Here is a 20352-nt window from a genome sequence, read left to right as displayed (position 1 = left end):
CTGTCATGTTGTGTCAAGTACATTATTTTCTCCAAAGGCATTTAGTTTCATATCTGAAAGTTGGCTGTGTCTGGGGAAGGGAAGAGGATAATAGGAGTCCTGCATTCTTGCACTGTACTGTATATTTCAAATATAGTTTTAAAGCTGTATTTAAAGATTTTTTAAATGTTTTTTATAAACCCCAGAAAATCATGTTAGTTTATTATTATATTAATACCCCTGTGAAAATAGTCAGATTTTACATTTTAAAAATAAAACATTTTATAAGATGATATTAAGTTACTCTATCATCAGCGAAAATGGTGAGATTTATAACAAGTTGTCAATTAACTACATCTATAATACTCAATGCAGTACCTGAATCTGAAAAGAAAATGAAACAGATGCATAAATTAGACAAAAGACTCTACCGTTTGTCTAATTCTGTAGTGATGTTTATTTTTAGTACTAGTCAATAAAATCCAGCACATGGCCTTTCTGCAAAAAGGATTTCATTAAGTGTAACCTTTTAATCATTTACAGTTTTTATTTTACTTAAGTATCAATAGTTACAATTAATGGAATTTCAATTAATGTCAGTGCACTTTATTTGGTTTACACATTCAAAATTATGTTGAACGCTTATGTTATTCTTAGAATCTCAGAATTGGATTTGAACCAGACAACTACAATATACAGACTGGAGGGGAGAACCAAGGATTCAGCATAGAGACTATGATCTTTATTTTACTCCATGGGCAAGCTGCCAACATTACAGATTTTTTTTATTAAGTGGGCCATTTGCTTGCAGTTTGTGCAAATATAGGCTGTTGAAGTTTGAACATGCAATGCTCTACATGTTAGGAAGACTGTAAATAATATGAACCTACTGAGCAAGGCTTGAATAAATTTATTGTATCAATAGTCCATTTCTCTTGTACAAGTGTTGAAAATGTATTTTTTTTTTAGCTGATTTTCCCATTGTCAGCATCTCAACATGTAATAAATAATAATATATACATTTTTAAATTGTCACATGAACATTTTCTTTTTATTTCTGGAAAGTTCACTAAACCAAAAGGTTCATGGGGACAGTGATTCGATCCATATTACCCCGAGTGAATTAATTGCACATTCCATAATTGTTTATTTAGCCCTAACATCAAAAAGATCTCCCTTGTATGCAGTAAAATGTCAATCCATGGTGTCTCCATTTTCAGTTGCTGGCTCATTTAAACTTAACCTGACATCAGGGGTGATGGTTGCTCTGGATTTGTCATGGTTTGCAGTTCTGTTGCTGGAGTTAGAATTATATTCCTGCCCCTGTTGGATAATAAAAAGGTTGCTTGTTAAAATGCTTTTAGTACAAGTTACATCAACAAGAACTCCTCGTCTATATTGTTTCCAGTCTTGGGAGCCAATATTTCTAAATGTGCTGCCCCAGTTTGGGAACCCCTTATATAGACCATAATTTTAAACAGAGTCTAGCCTCAGGCAATTTACAGCCTACAGAAGGTTAAGTATAAAGGCAATTATCCCTGCTACCAGACAGGCTGGTTTCCACAAACTTTACTGTGTAGAAATGACTTCTATCAATTGACTAGAAACAGTGCAGTTGTAGAGCCTGGTTTATGGCTGGATATTTCCACAGGGTCAGCATTAGCAAGCACGAGCCAAAGGCCCTGTCTAATCACTCTTGTGGTTAATGTCATGCTGCTCAATTATTTCATTTATGCAACACTTAGGATATTGTTTTAAGAAAGGACAGTTGCTAAGCGCACCTTGAAGGAGGCAAGGGCACTTTGGTAACTGAGATGTGCTAGGACTAAACCATGACATGTAAATGTTTAATTCAATTGTGATGAAACTTGGGATGGCTATCTGTGTTCTGATTGGCTAAAATGACCCAGGAGTTGTATAAACTCAGAAAAGGCTTTCATGTCTTTGTTACTCAAACACTAATCACAATTACTTACCATTTTATTTTGTAAATGCATATCCCAATAGCAGTTATAATAATCAACAGCAGCACAGCAGCTACTGAACCTGAAAAATGAATATAAAATACATATTACCATTACTAGCAAGGGGATACAAATGTATTGCAATTACTACTTACAGTTCAACAATTTCTACTTACCTCCTGCCTTTACACCAACACTTATAGCAGCAGATTGTTCTGTAATATCTATGAAATATAGAAATATTTAGAATATATATGAAAATCATGTAAAGCTAACTTAATCCTGACCATCTGCTAGAATCCTACATTCTAAAAAAGTTAATAACCACAGTTTTAAAATCCATTCTCCTACCCTTAATTAGCTTCAGGACCTATTTCACTGTCACTTTTATAATTGTTTAGTCCTATGAATTATTGAATTTACACTGAAACAATCTATGCATTTTTTTAGTAAAGGTCCACACATGTATAGATGTCACACAAAATAAAGGAATACTTATATATAATTGTTAGACTTTTTAACTAAATCATATTTTGACTGCACAAGACTAATGGACTGGTTTAAATTGTACAGAAGCTACTATAGGGCAGGACAATGGATTTTACCTGTTCAAAGGTTTCCTTTTGCAGAGATCTATGTGTTAGTACAGAAAACTAAAAGCTTACACCCACAGAAAAAACATGTTAGGAGGCAGAATTTTACAGTTAATGATACTAGATTTAAGGCAATGATTTAAGGCAATTTTAAAGTAGCTGATGTTTAGTTAAGACATTTTGGAAACGTTGTAATGGTCTATGTTAAGTGGAACGGGAGCCATTTAAGCCAGTGATGCAATGCGATGTGGGCTGCAGCATTTTTTGAACTGGGCTAACTACATCATTTTTATCTTTTCTAAACCTCAACACTTCTTGCTGACAAACAGGAACTTGCAGATAGAAGCTTGCAGCTAATCTAATCAATATTTTTTTCCAGTAAATCTCATATAGGACCCTTTCATAAATGCATTATGAATTTTGATGCTCACTACAGCTATGTAGTTGGAATCACCAAAAGTCAGAGAAATATTAGGATTCCGCAAAAGCCAATGCTGCAGTGCAGTGAACAAAGCTGGTCTCAATCTACAAATTCCTACAAACATTAAATCATGTTTTATTTATTTTATGTAACTAGGTTGAATTTCTCTTGAAATATGGGAGACTATTCCATAATAGTACTACCTCACCCCACCTCCAAGCCATCCTTTGGACTCACTGGTTTCATTTTGTGAATATAAAGGAAGTATATTTTGCATTATTCAAGGCACACAAGGAAATGTTTATTTATGTAACAAAATACAACAACAGCAAGTGAGTGCAAGTTATTCTTGAGAATGTAGTTCTGACATGATTTGAAATCTTCTGAATTCACTGCCTCGGATTGCTTGGATAGTACTTGCAATCAATGGAGTTTATTTTTTGCATGGAATTTTCACTGCAGATATTCTTTCTACGTGTTGAGGCCATAGGACACTCCTTGTCACTCCTGACGATTAGTTACATTTGAATCAACTGAACTCAGTATATTACAATGGTAAATTTTCAAACCAGATCAACTCTTGAAGGAATACATGGAACTAAAAAAAAAAATAATGAAAGAATTCATTCATAAATAACGGTGAGTCCATTGGTCTCACCTTGTCCACATAAAAGTTACTGTATAGCGTCGGTGAAGAAATCTGACTTTGAAACATGGGATCTTCTGGTAGGATTCTACTGTTTTAAAGGGCCAGTCTGGCCCAGATATTTGCTACAAGCACACATGTAATTACCTCAATGAACCTTTGGAACCTCTATCAGGTAATAATTATTAATCTGATAATCTTCAAAGCCTGATGTGTAAGTGAGTTGTGCACTATTGGAACTTTTACTCACGGAACCATTGTTAAGGCCTCAATATTTTAAACTCTGCCAAAAGCTAACTCAGTTGAGTGTTACCCAGCAGACAGCATAAGAGTTATCTGTCCTCAAAATAGGATGCAGCAGTTTGCAGCCAAATCTAAGGATTTTTTTTCTTTGAAGAAATATTGATTTAGAATCAGGTTACATAAATACAGCTTGTGTTCTGATATTTTCAAAGCAAAATGTATTTAGTACTTAATGTGTTAAGAATGGTAGCATATTATACAACCAAGCTGCATACTTGCCAACATCAAAATGCATAACACTGTCAGGATGACATTTTCCTGGCATAAGGTAGTTTCAATTTCACCATCAACGCAGTATTTTATAAATGACTGTTTAGAGCGCAACCGTTAGAATGCAGAAATTGAATTACGATTTTTATCTATTTTATAAGTAACAATGCTCAAGCACAGACTTTAAATACTGGATTGTCTACTGACATAGCAACTATTTTTCTTACACATTTTATGACCAACTAATAGCTCATGAATCTTTTATTTTTAGAACAAACTGTTATTTTAAGCATGAATGCTGGCTGCACCACAATATATGATTCACTTTGTATTTCTTATCTGGAATCTTTTTGTAATTCTAATGTAAAATGAGGACATTCACAACAACCACTGCATACTATTGGAAACAAACCAGGCAGCTACTTTGTCTGTATTCTTTGTATGTATTCTATAGTAACTCATCTTTCTTGCAGGTGTTATCTATCTGAATCGTAACTAACACAGACTTAATTTGCATCTTCATGTGCAGCAGTTACTTTCAACATTTGGGAAATTACCATGAAGTGGAACTCAAGAGTCAATTACCAGTTCATAACAGGAACTTATGTTATGCACACCATGCCAGCTCCCAGATGCAAGCAAAGTATGTTGCAAAAAATGAAATATACCTGAACCAAACAGAGCTGCTGCTTCTTACCAATTATGTGTGGCACTGTAATGTTCGAAAGGTATAATATCCATGAGGGATATTCAAGAAAGCATTAAGTACCCTATGAGCCATGATGAAAAGCAAGAATATTATTGTACCTCTCAGACACCAACACTGCCATGACAGAGCCAGCGATAAAGCCTGAAAGAAACAGAGCATGTGGAAGCTGGTGCTCAGCTCAAAGACCAAAGTAAAACTGCATTATCCCTGCCTGCTCCTTCCAAGTGGCTTGAGGTGAAGCTGCATACAGGAAGCCAGTATCACAAAAAGCAAACCCTACATGCAAATTGATAAAGATGCACATAATTATATCTAAAGGAACTGATAGAGCAGCTTTCATTTTCAACATTTTAACTTTTTTCTTTTTTAAATACACTGCAGGCACCTCATGTTCAGTCTTTCTTCCCATTGCTTTTTCCTATATTCGATATGCAATATGATTTAAATAATATTTAATCACATTTCTGATTGCAATTTGTTTACAAAGCAATCCAAACCATATATTTCAATGTTTAGGTATTGGACTCCTGGACTGTTGAAACTGAATGAATGTGAAAAGCAAACAAATAGATAATGCTTTAAGAACCAGGCAAACTGATGCACATGTCCACAGTGGGAATATAAACTGTGGATAGAGAATCCTACCAATAGGGTTAGAGTTTCTCTGTGAAGCAGAACAAGATATCCACTTACTATACTATGCTGAAATGCATATCATTTGATACATATTTTAGTTAAGTGTAAGCTTTGGGCAAGGTTCAATATAATTACTCAAAACCTTAACCAGCAGCAAACAATCTGCAACTCATTGAACATGAAGCAACGTTTCCTCGGTTCTACCGGCAATTTCTGTATGGTGTTGCCTTTAAATTTCTCAGGGATGCTTTTTTTTTAATATATAAACAATGTTGATCTGAAGTGGGCCCATAAAAACACAAATGAAATGGAATGAGATTAGGTGACTGATATGACAATAAACTAGGATAAAATAATACACAAAGAGAGGACCAATCAAAATCTACTAATTTTAAATGCTTTGTTAACAGCAATTTGCCTGATACTTAAAAATGACTCTGTGTAAAAATGCATTCTATAATGTGATCTGGTTAGTGAGATGAGTGGAGTAACAACAGCATGGTACTGTACAGGTAACTGTGACTGACCTGGAACTTTATAAGTAACTATAGGCTCTGTTGATGATGCTCTGTATTGAGTAGTTGATGAAGTGGGAGACGTTGAGGCTGAAGCTTGTGGAGTTCTCTCTCTATCAGCTGTCTCAGCAATGCCTGCCGTAATATCAGCTGTGGTGTGCTGACACTGCCTTGATGTTGAGGGTGAGGGTTTCGAGTTAGTCAAGTTTGTCAAACTTACATCTGGCGGCCATCTTGTTTTATAAAACATAACCATTTTGACATTTTTGTATTCCATTGTTACTGGGACGATAACTACCAAGTTTGGAGTTTGTTGGACAAACAGTTTTCAAAACAGCAGCAGTTTGTTGTTAGGGGCGGCTTCGCAAACTTGATGCAGGTTTGGATGCTTATGATATATGCCAAGTTTCAGATCAATCACTTAACCGGTTCCCAAGAAGAAGATTTTGAAAGGTTTCTAAAAAATGCGTCAAACGGCCATTTTTGTTTCTGGTCAAAACAATTTCTTAAAAGTCAGTTGTACTGATACAGTATAAGGGAAGACATTTGTGAATTTTGGAGTTAGTCAAGTAAATCGTTTGTCAACTGACGCAGGTTTAAATTTCAAATATAAACATATAAGTGGCAGCCATCTTGTTTTATAAAACACCACCATTTTCACATATTTGTATCACATTGTTACTGGGACGATAACTACCAAGTTTGGAGTTTGTTGGACAAACAGTTTTCAAACAGCAGCAGTTTGTTTTTAGGGGCGTGTTTTGATAAGATTTGTGGCAGACATTTTGACATGAAAATTTATCACAGCAACTTCTGCTTCGCAAACTTGATGTGGGTTTGGATGCTGATGATATATGCCAAGTTTCAGATCAATCACTTAACCGGTTCCCAAGACGATGATTTCGAAAGGTTTTATTGAAAATAAAATTGTCACGGCGCCAATTTCAAGGAGGCAGTAGCAAAAATTTTTGAGCATCTGACAGCCAATGTATCCAGCTTGTTACCTGCCATGTCAGAACCTGATCAGTCACACAGCTTTGAAGCAGCAGTAGTTTAAAGTTTTGGGAAGAAAAAAAAAAAAAAAACTTTAACACTAACAATAGGCTTCCCAACCTTTGGCTTGGAAGCCTAATAATAATAATATTAAGTGAGATTTTCAGTTTTGTAAGAATCTAACAGGATAGGTACTTTAAAGTGGCTGTAGCTTACAAAAAAGTCTCAAGCATGGCAGTTGTTGCAAAGCAGTTTTGAAAGAAAAACATATTATGCCAAGCATGTATGTATATTTTAAAACATATTCCTGGTGCTATTAGATAAAAAAGATGGTTTTCAGTTTGTTTGCAGGAAGTTGCTGTTAGTGTTTCACACCCTGGTAATTTCACAGTTTCTTGAGGTCAAAGTATGACTGCAAAGCATTTCAGCCAATAGAGGAAGCAGTCTAATGACAATTTCACTCTACAGGTGAAATGACCAAGAAATTCAAGACAGTGTGATTGACAGGTAAGATTTATAGAATTATTTGGCTAACTATGGCCACTTTAAAATTATTATAAAACCAAGCAAATTGTTTGATTCATCTTTTTTTTTAAATTAAAAATGGTGATTTGAATGTGTTACTTAACAGAGTCCTTAAGAATACATTTAGGGGTAATTACTGGAGGATTCCTCAAAAGACGTTTTCACTACCTTTGTGACATGAACCCAAAATCAACAAAAAACTGTTTAGGGGTGTGCAATGTACCCAAATAAATATTCAGCCTCTTTAACTTTTGTATTTCTGAAGTATTTTCTTGGCACAACTCTGGAAGTCTTTCATTCTAATTGGTTTTATTGTTAAATACTCTACAGGTCAGGTTATCTGATGGATAATAAGGCCAAAAAAACATGCACTAGTGAGAACAAAAGGAAAAATATTTGCTCTGTTTGTATACAGCAACATGCCTCAGTTATATGACATGGTTACCATAATAGATAATGATAATAATAATCTCATACACACAGTTGTGTACAACAGGCACTAAACGAAGACCCCTGAAATGTGTTCAAACTAAAACGTAATGTAACAATAACTTCTGACTTTATCTATCAAAAATCAAATAGCTACAAATTGGGCCTTAAACATTTTTCAATATCTATTCCTTTTTGATTATTTAGAATTTTTTTAGAATTGTAAAAATAATCAGTAAAGGGCTTAACAAAGTTGTTTCAAGACCTAGATTTATAGAGCCTGCTCACGAATTTCAGCTTCAAAGGTCAAACAGATCCAGGGAAAAAACTGAATTGCCTAGTCTGGCATGTTCTTCTATGTGATACTGATAAATAGCAGGGCTCTGTGTGAACTTGTAAGGAATGTGTAGGTGATGACTTTTGGAGAAATGTGCCACATTTCAGTGTTATGAACATGACTAAGAGACTGCAAAACTTAATGTCTTCATCCAAAATGCACTTTTGTCAGCATTGTGAAAGGCACATACCACACTACAGTTCAGTAGACTGAGATTTTGTCCATACAAAATGTCCAGACAAGGATTAAACCACCAGTTTTCTTTGCTACCTACAGAAAAATGTATCTACACAATGTACAGTCGCAGATAAAAGTATTGGCACCCTACACTAATAATACAAAAAGCAAAACACATCATTTCTAGTAATTTAACAAATAATCTTTATCAAAAAACAAACAAACATGTTTCATTTGAAGTATTTGTTCATGAAAAAAGCATTGGCACCCGCTTTAGTATTTAGTGTGTCCTTTTTTTTTGCTTTCATTATGGCTTTTAGATGTTTATGATCATTTTTAATCACTATGTTACATCTTGTAACATATTACCTTCTGCTCAGACAGATTGTATACACATTGCTTGGCTACTGCTTTTTTTCAGATCTGTCCAAAGCAATTGTATTGAACTGAGATCTGGTGATTGCAAAATAATTCCAGTTGATTTAGCTGTATGGAAGATCAACTGTCTGTCAATCAGCCTACAAGCAGATGGTACCATTGTATTTGTAGAATGTTTTGATACATGGCTGAATTCATTCGATCTTCACTCACATGAATGTCTCCAGTCCCTGAACTGCTAAAACATCCTCATACCATGATCAAACCACCTCCATGTTTAACTGTAGGTGCAAGGTTTTCTTCATCGAAGGCTTTCCATTTCTTTGATGAATTTTCTTTAAAAGTGGTTTGCAGCAAGGTTTATGTGCTTAAAACTCCTCTGTAATCAAATGCCGCTGTACAGTTCTTTCATGCACTATTATACCTAATTCTTGTAAATCTTTCTTTATCTTTGGCTGTTAATCTTGGATTTTTTTTAGCTCCTCGGATGATTCTCCTACCTGCTGTACTCGTATTTTTCTGTGGACGTCCATTTCTTTCAAACGTTTCAGTTGGATTTGTTCTGTGGAACTTCTTAATTATTGCTCCGATTGTGGATTTTTGTATTTCATATTTCTTTGATACTGTTCTGTAGCTATTTGCCTTATCGTAGTTTGCTACGAGTGCTTTTATCAAATGTGAATCCAACTCCTTTGTGTTGCCAAACCGTTCTTCAAAAGATGTTGGGATAATTACCCCTTTTTTCTGACTATTGACCGTATGATGCAGTTTATTTACTGGGTAATGGTTTTCAATCAATGAAGATATATTTTAATTATTTCTACTACAGTTTTACAGGCTTTTAATGTAAAGGTGCCAATACTTTTTTTGTCATAAACAATTATTTGAAATCGTTTAATTGCTTTTGCTTATTTAATTTTTTTTTTCTTAAACTACGAGAAATAGTGTATTTTGGTCTTTCTCATGTTAAGTAGTGGCGAATGTTTACTAAATGTTTGTATTTAACAAGTTTTCTTGAATTATCTTACATTAACTGTAACTGTAACTACAAAGACAGGTCTCAAGAAAAATATCCGAAAATCTTAATTTTAGAACTGACCTTGCCCTGTAATTACGGGCTGAGATGACATTCTGCTTGCTTTCAGTGGTTGGTACGCTGGGAGGCAGCAGCGTTTTAGGCAAAGCTATTTTTTTCCCTTCTACCGTTGTGGTTCTCGTAGTGGTAGCTTTCGTCTCAGGCTGGGCTGATGCTGATGGTGTGAATGTAGTAAAAGGGAATGTGGTTGTTTCTGGGAATGGATCTGTTAATGTTGTTAAAGCCTCTTTGCTTTAAGATGACAGAAACGTATGTTTACAATATGACTGCTCCTAACGATAACCTTCTGCAGACAAACAGCATAATAGACACACAAGGCACTATTATTAACATAGCTTTTTAAATCTCATATTAAACTTATTCATCTAACTGTGAATTTAAACAGTCAATACGATACCCAGGTAATTCCAGGATACTCACATTAACTGTTACATTACCATTAAGTCACTATTGTTATCCAATGAGGATTCATGTATTTACATGTTGTAGTTTGATTTCTGTAGTGAATGAAATGGAACTAGTTTAAGCCGGCGCAACCATGCAAACTGCTGCAGAAGGAAAAGAAGCTAAAATGTCTCGATGTATTTGGGTATCAGAAAAAAAGCAAAAGAAAGTTAACGGAATATGTTTAAGCTACTGTGTAATGTGTATCACAGCGACATTCCAAATCCTAAATCAAAAGACTCAACAGGCCTTGTTCGTTAGAATTCGGAATGTTTCTCTCCTCATACACTACACTTAAAATCAAATTAGCCCTTAATTACTCCCATACTCACCTGCAGTACTACCTTTATTCATTTGTGGAGGATCTGTGGCTCCTTTTAATTTTGGGTCTCCTGATATAAGAAAATCTAAATTCAGTCCATCTCGGCACAATCTTTCTCCAGCTCTGAAGTTCTGTACAGCCACTTTCTGTAGTGTGCCATTTTTAACTATTTTATTGCTGTGATGCCACTGTAGTACCACTGAATAATCACCATACAGATCTGGACATAACAATCCCAGATAACACTGCAATGAGAATCCTTGAAATACAACTTGAATCAAGGTCATGCCATAATAAACCACGCTCAAAATGCCTGTTATTCACTAAATGACTATAGTAGTATGGATGCAAGAAGAATTATATTATCATGTTTATGAGGTCTTACAAGACATCTGTGTACTGCAGTAAACATTTATAAGAGGTGAGACATCAAGCCCAAAAATCTAATAACAAACAAAACAAGGGGGGAAACAGTATGAATGCCAGTATGAATGCCCTTAATTTTCTTAAGAATCTTCTATTTTTTTTTTTAACACAACTGAATAGAAGCTGTTCAATCTGTAAAGTCTGAAAGAACAGCTGCTTTTTAGCTTCTCTTTTTATCCAACTGTACCAAAGTCACGCAAATTGTCAAACAGCTCTACAAGGATAAAAGGTATTACAGACAAAGGATAAAAGTTTGTAGATTTTCAATTTATTTATTGAAGTTAAAAGTTAATTTGTAAGATTTATAATAATAATAATAATAATAATAATAATAATAATAATAATTCTGTGGAAAGCCCCAACACCAAACTACTGATAAGTTTAGTAGTTTAATTAAGTGCGGCTTGTAGGGTCTTTTAAAATGAACAAAAAAATCAGCACTAAACTCGGCAACTTCCCGCTTCACATCAGGAGGATACCAGGGATTTTTTTTAATCAACTGTGAGAAATCTAGGAAAACTGATTCCTGTTGCAAATTTGATCAATAAAGATGCTAACATTTTTCTGCCACAATTGTGTGACTGTCAGGTTGTTATGATGTGCTGGTGCCCTGGCATTAAATGTGTGGCTTTGCTTGACATAAAATGAAGGACCAAGAAGGACTGAATGTGACTGCGGTGTTGAATAGTGTGGACAACATATTAAAAAGTGTACTTGTAAAGCACTTACTGATGCACATTAGGTTGGGAACTGACCACTGAGCTATCCCACTTTCATTCATGCAGTGGATCAGAGAGGAGGTTCCAGCTTTTCTTTTGTAACCACGTGTGCAATTATAGCGATAGCTTTTGCCGACAAGAAAGGAATATTCTTCAAATTCATCTGTGAATTGCAACGGGGCAGGATGTTCACACCTATCTGGAATAATTAAAAAAAAATCCTGTGTCAAGGTAATGTTAGTTAAGCAGTCCGATGAGTATTTTGAAACTATTTTTACCTTGCTTAAGAAAATAGGCAATGTGTATTAAAGTACAGTATGAAAGTATTTGCAATTCCTATATGTTTTCAATGGAAAATGTAGGAATAGCAAACTGTACGTGTGTTTTAGTACCCGAGTTAGGGCCATGCTAAAATGATGTAGTTTAATGAAAGTTAAAATTTAAATAACTTTGGAACATACAGTATAGTAGAATAAATATAAAATAAACTTACTGTTAGCCACGTGACTAATCAAAAAACTTTAGTAGCCTATTATAACAATTTACTTCCATTGAGTGTGAGTTTTTGTTTGAGGCAGATCTCACACTATACATATTTTGCTTTTAACTGGTAGCACTCTGCCCACAGTGTAAAGCAGCAGTGTTTGTAATTCTAATTCTGCTTCAGAATAAGGTTGAAACTCTCAACAACAGGTTTCTTTGAGTTTTTTTTATACCACTTTTGTTCTGAAGAATGCATAAAATCCTAGCTATTACAAAAGCCAATACTACACAGGTCTGCTTTGCAGGACAACTGCAGGTGAGATATCACCCTTAGTCTGTGTGGGCTTTTGTGAAATAGACTGCAAATACTGTATATAGCAGGCATTGAAAGATTTAAAAAAAAAAAAAAAAAGTATACACATATAACTTATTTACAAACCCCATGTCAAGAAAACAATTAAATTTTAACTTCAAATTTCAGGTACATTAGCGTTGTTAGCGCTTTCTTCAAGGAATATTGACATTTAGGTTAGACATTAACCATTAGTCAGAGGTTATTTTGTAATGTGATATTCTGTAATGTGATACTTTATAGTGTGACATTTTGTAACAATTTTAAATCGCCCTGGATAAGGGTATGTCTGCTAAGAAATTATTATTATTATTATTATTATTATTATTATTATTATTATTATTATTAATAATAATAATAATAATAATAATAATAATAATAATAATAATAATAATAATAATACAAAAATGAAAATGTGATCAATAAGAGCTTTATTCTGGGCGATTCCATTTCAAGACACAGATGGACTCCTGTTCACAACTGTAAATGAGTTCCACAAACAAAATGCAAAAGGTAACTATATAGCAACATCATACTGGTATATTTTTATCCAATCATTTTATTACACTTTTCTCCCCAATTTAGCATGGCAGTAATTCAGTACACATCTATTATTATTAATTAGTTATTTAGCAGATGCTTTTATCCAGAGTGACTTACAGAGACTAGGGGGTGAACTATGCATCAACAACTGCTGCTGTCAAATCACTTACAACAGGACCTTGATTTTACATCTCATCCAAAGGACGGAGCACAAGAAGGTTAAGTGATTTGCTCAGGGTCACTCACAGAGAGTTAATGGCTGAGCTGAGATTTGAACCAGGAACCTCCTGCTAGCAAGCCCTTGCCTTTAAGCACTTGACCACCAAGGGTGGCTCAAATGATAAAAATCTTTTGATCTGATCGACTCTTAGCCAGCTCAGGTCTGAATTGTATGTAAACGCACTATTGCTCTACTATGTGTACTGGGGCCTGGGTTCAAAATGTAGTTTGTCACCTTAAATATAGCGTAGAACAGTTCGGGGGGGTGTGACACTGGGGATCTCTAATTAGTCTCTAATTCACTATTTAATCCCTGATCACCTGCACTCCCGCTGTCCAGTGTTTTTGTGGAAGAAAACACTCAGATGCTGACATTAGTGCTTCACCTTAAGCATCTTCGCTTCTATCTAAACTTCATCGCCTCGCTCCTTTCACTGCAGGTCACTTCTCTGCACAGCACTGTCAAGATATGATGATTTATTTTCTTTCCCGCTCCGGTGAGTCTTCTTATCGTTCAGCTTCTCTATTTGGCCGCAGGAGATCCAGCGTTAGTCATTCCTGCTCCATCCAGTCTCCAGCCCAGCAACAGTGCCATTCAAAACGCAGCTCCATTACTCACCTTTCTTTGAGTCTTCACTAGAAAGACTGTCCCTCTGTTAAACTTTCAAATTAACTTATTTATATACATCACTAACATGTCTCGAAATATTTATTAAAAACTAAAAGTTCACGGAAGCCAGCAATTTCAATTCCAATCACAACCTCTAGAAGGCAGGAAAACACCACTAGTACGTAACTTAAGCTGGTTTGCTATCGCTGCGAATCTCGCACACTCCAACTTTTCCATCCATTCCTGCAGTTTGTTGTCACTCTGAGGATTATCAGTCCCCCCCGCAGACTCCCCTAGTTTCACCAGCTGCTATTCGACTGAATCCTACTCTTGGTAACCTTGTTTAGCAGCATTACATGTCTGAGCCCTTGCCTTCCTTCAAGAGCTTCCTATTCTACAGCCTGGTCAGCGTCTTCAACTTTCCGTGCCCAGAACCGGATCCATCCTATTTCTTCAATCAAAATCGGATCCTGGTTTTCATCATCCACGCTAGGAATTCTCTCCATCTCGCCTCAGTATGTATTAAGTCTTACATTTTCTGGATCCAATATCACTACCGTATCATGTTTATGCCTTCTCCCTCCATACTCTCCATACCAGCAGTACATCTGACCCTTAAGAGCCTTCCCTCTGCCTCACCCTCCCGTTACCTATATCAACGGACATTCTCCTTTCACTCATTTGTACTCTTCGGAAAGGCTGCTTCTCCCCCTATGAGGATCTACTTATGTAGACTATCTGCCTCTCAGCCTTTGTCAGTCTTCTCAGATGCTCCAAATTCACTGTCTTCTGCTTCTAGTTTCCCCACAACAGGTATTCACTTCTGTGACCTTTCTTCTATTTCAGATGCCTATTTCATCATTCGGCTGCATACCTCCAAGACAGATCGATTTCGGCGTGGTCAGTTCAATCAGCCATCAAGTATCGCGTCCCCTATCTCCCTTTCTTTTAAGCGGCAAGGTATCTCCCCAGCAGGTGCACCCAGACCTTCTGTTCATTGATTCCCCTCGCTCTATCGTCACACGTCACTGGTTCTCAACCCTCCTCTCCACCCTCATATCCAGAGCAGGCCTCCCTCCTCGGCTCTACACCCCCATTCAGTCTGTATAGGCGCAGCCACCTCAGCCGCAAAGGCAGCAATCAATCACAGCCTGATCAACAATATGGGGAGCTGGTCCTCTTCTGTGGTGGATTCTTAAAGTCATTCGTCCTACTTTGATATAACTGCATCCCATTCTAAAATTGCTAGTATGCCCGGACTGGGGGCTTCCTGTCCATCGGGGACACCAGAGATTTTCCCCTTATCAGCCTCAACGTTTTTTTTCCTCTCCACTGAGCGGCAGGTATTCACATAGTCACACATACTAATAATTACTAACCACCTCTGTTCATCCTGTTTGTCCTTCAAGACTTTTGTATATGTTAAGCGTCGGCATGTTTTCTTTGTTTTGTCTCACGGTGCAGGTGTTCTCATTTCCCTGACCTCATCCGCCTACCTGTCTTCTAATGGGGGGGGGGGTTCTCAGCACTCTGATTCAGAGTGGATCCCCAGTCACACTCTATCCTATCGCAGCTCATGCACTTATCTTACCTCACCTAGTGCGGCTCTGTTCTATCCATTCCTCTCTTAGGGATGTGGCCGCTTTGCACTTCCAGTGCTCGAGTCCCATACTAACTTGCATGCTTTCTATTTACTTCAGGTCCCAGGCAGCGCGGAGTCTCGGATGGTCAATCATGGGTTTAATGAGCACCCCTTTACAAAAGCCCCAGATGTTAGGTACCCTACTCTCCCGGGGGGTGACGCCTTCATACTTCCATTTCGTGTCCTGGTGACCAGGACCAATTTTCTCAACTGAGGGTCAGCTCTTCAAGTATTTAACCCTTGTAGATGTTTTTTGGTAGCTGGGCTTCATCCCTGTCATGCACTGGCTATGCCACCCTCAGTCAGTAACCACCTTTCTATCCTAATTTCCAGTCTGGGCCTTCCAGACTTAGTCCTACTAAGTCTGGGCTTCGCCCGCTCCTCTGTCCTAAGTTTGTTCCTTCAGCGGCACTCTGTCCTACTAATGGCTCTTTCTGCTTCCTCTGGCTTGTCCTTATATACCCAGCTCACACCCCATAAAATAAATGTGGTATTAAAAGAACCGTATTACTGTGCCACACAATTTTTCATGGGCCAACTATGTCATCAACTGGTCATAGCGGAAAATGTGTGAGCTCAGGTTCCAATTAGCTGACAAAATGACTAATATAAGACAGAAAAAAACAGCTAGTGCTGTTTTTAGGGCCAACCAACTTAAATATAGTTTTCAAGCTACTTAGAACAAAATAGTCTTGATAAACCAGCATTCAATAAAACCTGTATATATCACTCTAAATACAAGTAAGTATTATTTCCATAAAAAATTGTAAATAAATCCTACTTAATATACATACTTACGCAATTTATTTGGTTGTATTTAAATTGAATTTAAATTTTAAAGCAAGTTAAACATGCATAAGGATAAACTTTTGTATTTAAATATGTATATGATTTACAAACGTAGACAAAAATATAAGCACCCTACACTTGACATAAGATAATTCAAGAAAACGTGTTGAATACGAAAGTTTAGTGAACATTGACACCTAATTAATATGGCAAAGACCAAAATAGACAATTTCTGGTAGTTTAACAATAATCTTTATAAAAAAAAAAAACAGAAGCACTTAAGCAATTTCAAATATTTACTGATGACAAAAAGTATTGGCACCTTTATATTAAATGTCTGTAAAAATGTAACAGAACTATTTAAATAGATGTATTGATGGAAACCCATTACAGAATAACTAAGCTGCATTATACAGTCAATAGCCAGAAAAAGAGGCCATTCTTTCCAAAATCTGTTGAAGAAGAATGTTTTGTCAACACAGCAGATGCACGAGTTGGAGTCACATTTGAAATGAGCCCTCATAACAAACTACAACAAAGGAAATGGTTAGAGAACAGTATCGACCAGTATGGAACACTACAGAATACCAAAATCCACAATCGGAGCAATAATCAAGAAGTACCACAGAACAATGTAACTGAAACGCTTAAAAGACATTCAAATACATTTGCGGGTACAGCAAGTAGGAGAATCGTCCGACCAGCAAAAAACATATCAAAATAATCAAAATAATAATAATAATAATAATAATAATAATAATAATAATAAAATTAAGGTAACAGTCAAAGAGTTAAAGAGTTTAAAGCATTAGAAGACTGATGCAGCTCTTTTTTTTTTTAAAGCAATTGGTTTATATAGAAATGTATACATAAGAACATAAAATACTTACCAGTGCTGTACTTATCTGCAGCCCAAACTGTGTCGCGATCAGTATAGTTTGAAAAGGACAAAAGCAACAAGAACAAGACTGTCCTGTGGTTCATTTCAGTGACTTGTTTTTAGATACCTTTCTTCAGGTGCTACAGAGGCTGAAAAACAGCACTGCGTTTCTGTTCAAGGGATCACTCACAAGCACACAAAACTTCGGTTTTTTATTATTTATTTATTTATTTTTGCAGCCTGCCCTCGTGAGCTTTCACTTCCGCTGTTTTTGCTGTTTTCTGTAACAACAGTGTATCCAAACATTTTAATAAATCAATTAACAACATTATCAGTTTGATTAATAACCCAATTTAGTTAATACTGACACCCATATCAGATGAATCAGTTAATAGCTTCAAATGAGTGTTCACAATGTATATATATATAATATATATATATATATATATATATATATATATATCTATATATAATATATATATATATATGTGTAAATACAATACTTCACGCATCATCTTTACATCGTTAAGTTATGTTGAATTTTCGCTTTGGTTTTTTTTCAGCAAAGAGGTTATTTTAAATAAGGACGGATAATTTTTTGTTTTTTTAAAGTCGTTTCTCCAATAAAATTTATTCCTGCCCCTGAGATTTTAGGATAAGTTTTTTTTTTTGTTTCAGTGGTAAATGTCTTGCTTTTTTCGCAGATTTAAAAAAAAAAAAAAAAAAAAAAAAAAAAAACCACAGGTATATTTAAAAAAAAGTTTTCATAAGGACAGCTTGCCTTGATACGATGGAGTCATTTCAATAGTTTTGTAACACTGAAGATGATGGCGAAAGGACAGCGACTCGTTATTGAGTGAAACATTAGTATTGTGTTGTTTAAAAAATGAACATGAACCTATTTTCTTTGCATTATTTGAGGGCTGACAACACTGCATCTTTGTTGTTATTTTGACTAGTTGTCATTTTCTGCAAATAAATGCTCTAAATGACAATATTTTTATTTGGAATTTGGGAGAAATGTTGTCAGTAGTTTATAGAATAAAACAAAAATGTTCATTTTACCCAAACACATACCTATAAATATTAAAACCAGAGAAACTAATAATTTTGCAGTGGTCTCTTAATTTTTTCCAGAGCTATATATATGTATATAATTTTGCAGTGGTCTCTTAATTTTTTCCAGAGCTATATATATATATATATATATATATATATATATATATATATATATAAAATGAACTGTGAGCTTGAAGTCTTGTGGGTGATGAGCATTTAATTTCCATTGCTATGACCGTCAACTAATTCTAACTAACTCGAATAATGGGATAAGCAGCGAGTCCAGCTTCAGAGGCTCGATTTTTTTTTTCCAGACCCTCTCTGGTTTTTCAACTTTTCAAAGAAAACTCCTGTTTTGGATGAAGCTCTAAAGAAAAGACTATGCCAACTGCTCCTCAAACAAGGTGGAATTTTTGTAGTTGAGCAGTAAGGACAGTGTTTGAACAGTGCAATCACCTGATAGAGAGTTTTCAGACAACTATTAATTCAGGAGACTTTGACATTGAGAAGCTAATGGTTTTTGCCATAACTTCATGGGCAGAGAGTTTACTTTCAAAACATAACGATAAAAGTGGACATTTTGTGTGGGTGAGGAATATTATATCTGTTGATGCAAATGAAGCAGTAACTCAATTTGTTCAAAGCATTCAGGACATCCGAGCATCTGTCTGAAGACTGGAATCCAGGCTCCCAGAGAACCTGCCACCAGTTCCAAAAAGATGAAGGAGCCCAAATATTATAGAAGATTATGACAGGGCTACCTTGCAAATTTGTGATATTATTATCTCCCACGCAAAGGAACGGTTTGCCTTCAGAAACTCCCTTGTCTCTGCAAAGCTGTTGTTAGTGACAGTTTTGATGAATATCAGGTAGCTTTCCCAGATGGTGTGCTAGAGGAAACAGTTCAAATGAATGTTTAATAAGACTTTCTTATGCATTGACTTGAAAACAGTGTATGAAACAGAAGTTTTTAAAAAGGCCAACAATGCATTAAGTCTGCTTGAACTGATGATATATAACTTAGACAAAACATGTCTGGAGATTACAAAACTACCGAAGATAGTTCTTACCACTCCGATAATTACAGCAGAGGCAGAAAGGTGTTCCTCAACACTGAAGCAGATAAAAACCTTCTTGTGAAACAGTGTGGACACTGAACAATTCAACACTTTAGCCATGTTATCAACTGAAAAAGACATGATGGCCAACATTCCTGACTGATAATAAAGTAATTGAAAAATCTGCCACGATAAGACATTGCAGAGCAAACTTTTTTTTTTTTTGTATCGCTTCCAACAAGAAACAGATCCACAGGACAGTGCTTCTACCACTGAGGCTGGCCCCCTGGACCCCACCCCCTCTCGGGCATCCCAGGTGTGTGAACACCCAAATATTTTGGCCATCAGCTGCCCCTGGTTATGTGTAATAAGTCAGGGATGATCATATAGTAAAATGACTGAACTACATCCTTTATAGTAATAGCAAGGTTCTTGAATTAATAATCAATCAGCATGAATAAAACATGAAAATAGTGTAACTATTTGAATATGTACAGTTGAGATGTTTAAACTTCACATGCACTATTTTTATTTTTTTCAATACAGAATGATTGGGGTTATAGTGTGTCCGATTGCTGTATAATGAAGTGGTACAGAGGCAGCAAAGACTACAACAGAAGAAGTTTCACTCCAGCCAGACCATGTGTGACCTACATCTGATTAAACATTCACTAAGAATGTTTGCAGTAAGAGTAACAGGGAAGAGGTAGTCAGAAGGAGCGCTTTAATACAACAGTAGCAGTATTCATGCAATGAAGCGAGTCGCGACATCTGACGACAAGATAATAATGATTTCAATTGTAATACCGGTCCGCCACGGGGTGGTGTCAGTACAGATTTTTTATGTTTATAATGATTCTTTCCTAACTCCTTCTTGCACTTCCGGCTCGTAGCT

The 20352-nt window shown here is 35.9% G+C and overlaps 1 protein-coding gene across 2 annotated transcripts; it reads right to left on the bottom strand.

Moving 5' to 3' along the window:
* Positions 1-506: 506 nt before the first annotated feature.
* On the bottom strand, positions 507-17596 carry LOC121319865 (interleukin-15 receptor subunit alpha-like). Of its 2 annotated transcripts, XM_041257771.1 has the most exons (6): positions 17351-17596; positions 11833-12021; positions 10688-10747; positions 2120-2167; positions 1956-2025; positions 507-1302 (listed from the first exon to the last, which is right to left on the bottom strand). In XM_041257771.1, the coding sequence occupies exons 1-6, from the start codon at positions 17442-17444 to the stop codon at positions 1218-1220; spliced, it is 546 nt and encodes a 181-aa protein (XP_041113705.1). In that variant the 5' UTR covers positions 17445-17596; the 3' UTR covers positions 507-1217. The 2 variants fall into 2 exon arrangements, with proteins under 2 accessions (XP_041113705.1, XP_041113706.1); XM_041257772.1 differs by lacking the exon at positions 10688-10747 and having other exon boundaries at positions 17351-17592.
* Between the last annotated feature and the right edge of the window lie 2756 nt (positions 17597-20352).

This window comes from Polyodon spathula, chromosome 8 (genome assembly GCF_017654505.1).
Source record: "Polyodon spathula isolate WHYD16114869_AA chromosome 8, ASM1765450v1, whole genome shotgun sequence".
Taxonomy (NCBI): domain Eukaryota; kingdom Metazoa; phylum Chordata; class Actinopteri; order Acipenseriformes; family Polyodontidae; genus Polyodon; species Polyodon spathula.
This window is presented reverse-complemented; position numbering and strand designations above follow the sequence as displayed.

Coding starts and splice junctions, on each gene's coding strand:
- LOC121319865 (XM_041257771.1), bottom strand. CDS start 17,444: ATGAACCACAGGACAGTCTTGTTCTTGTTGCTTTTGTCCTTTTCAAAC. Junction 2,168..10,687: donor GAATAAAGGTAGTACTGCAG/GTGAGTATGGGA, acceptor TATATTTCATAG/ATATTACAGAACAATCTGCT. Junction 1,303..1,955: donor TGCATTTACAAAATAAAATG/GTAAGTAATTGT, acceptor ATTATCCAACAG/GGGCAGGAATATAATTCTAA.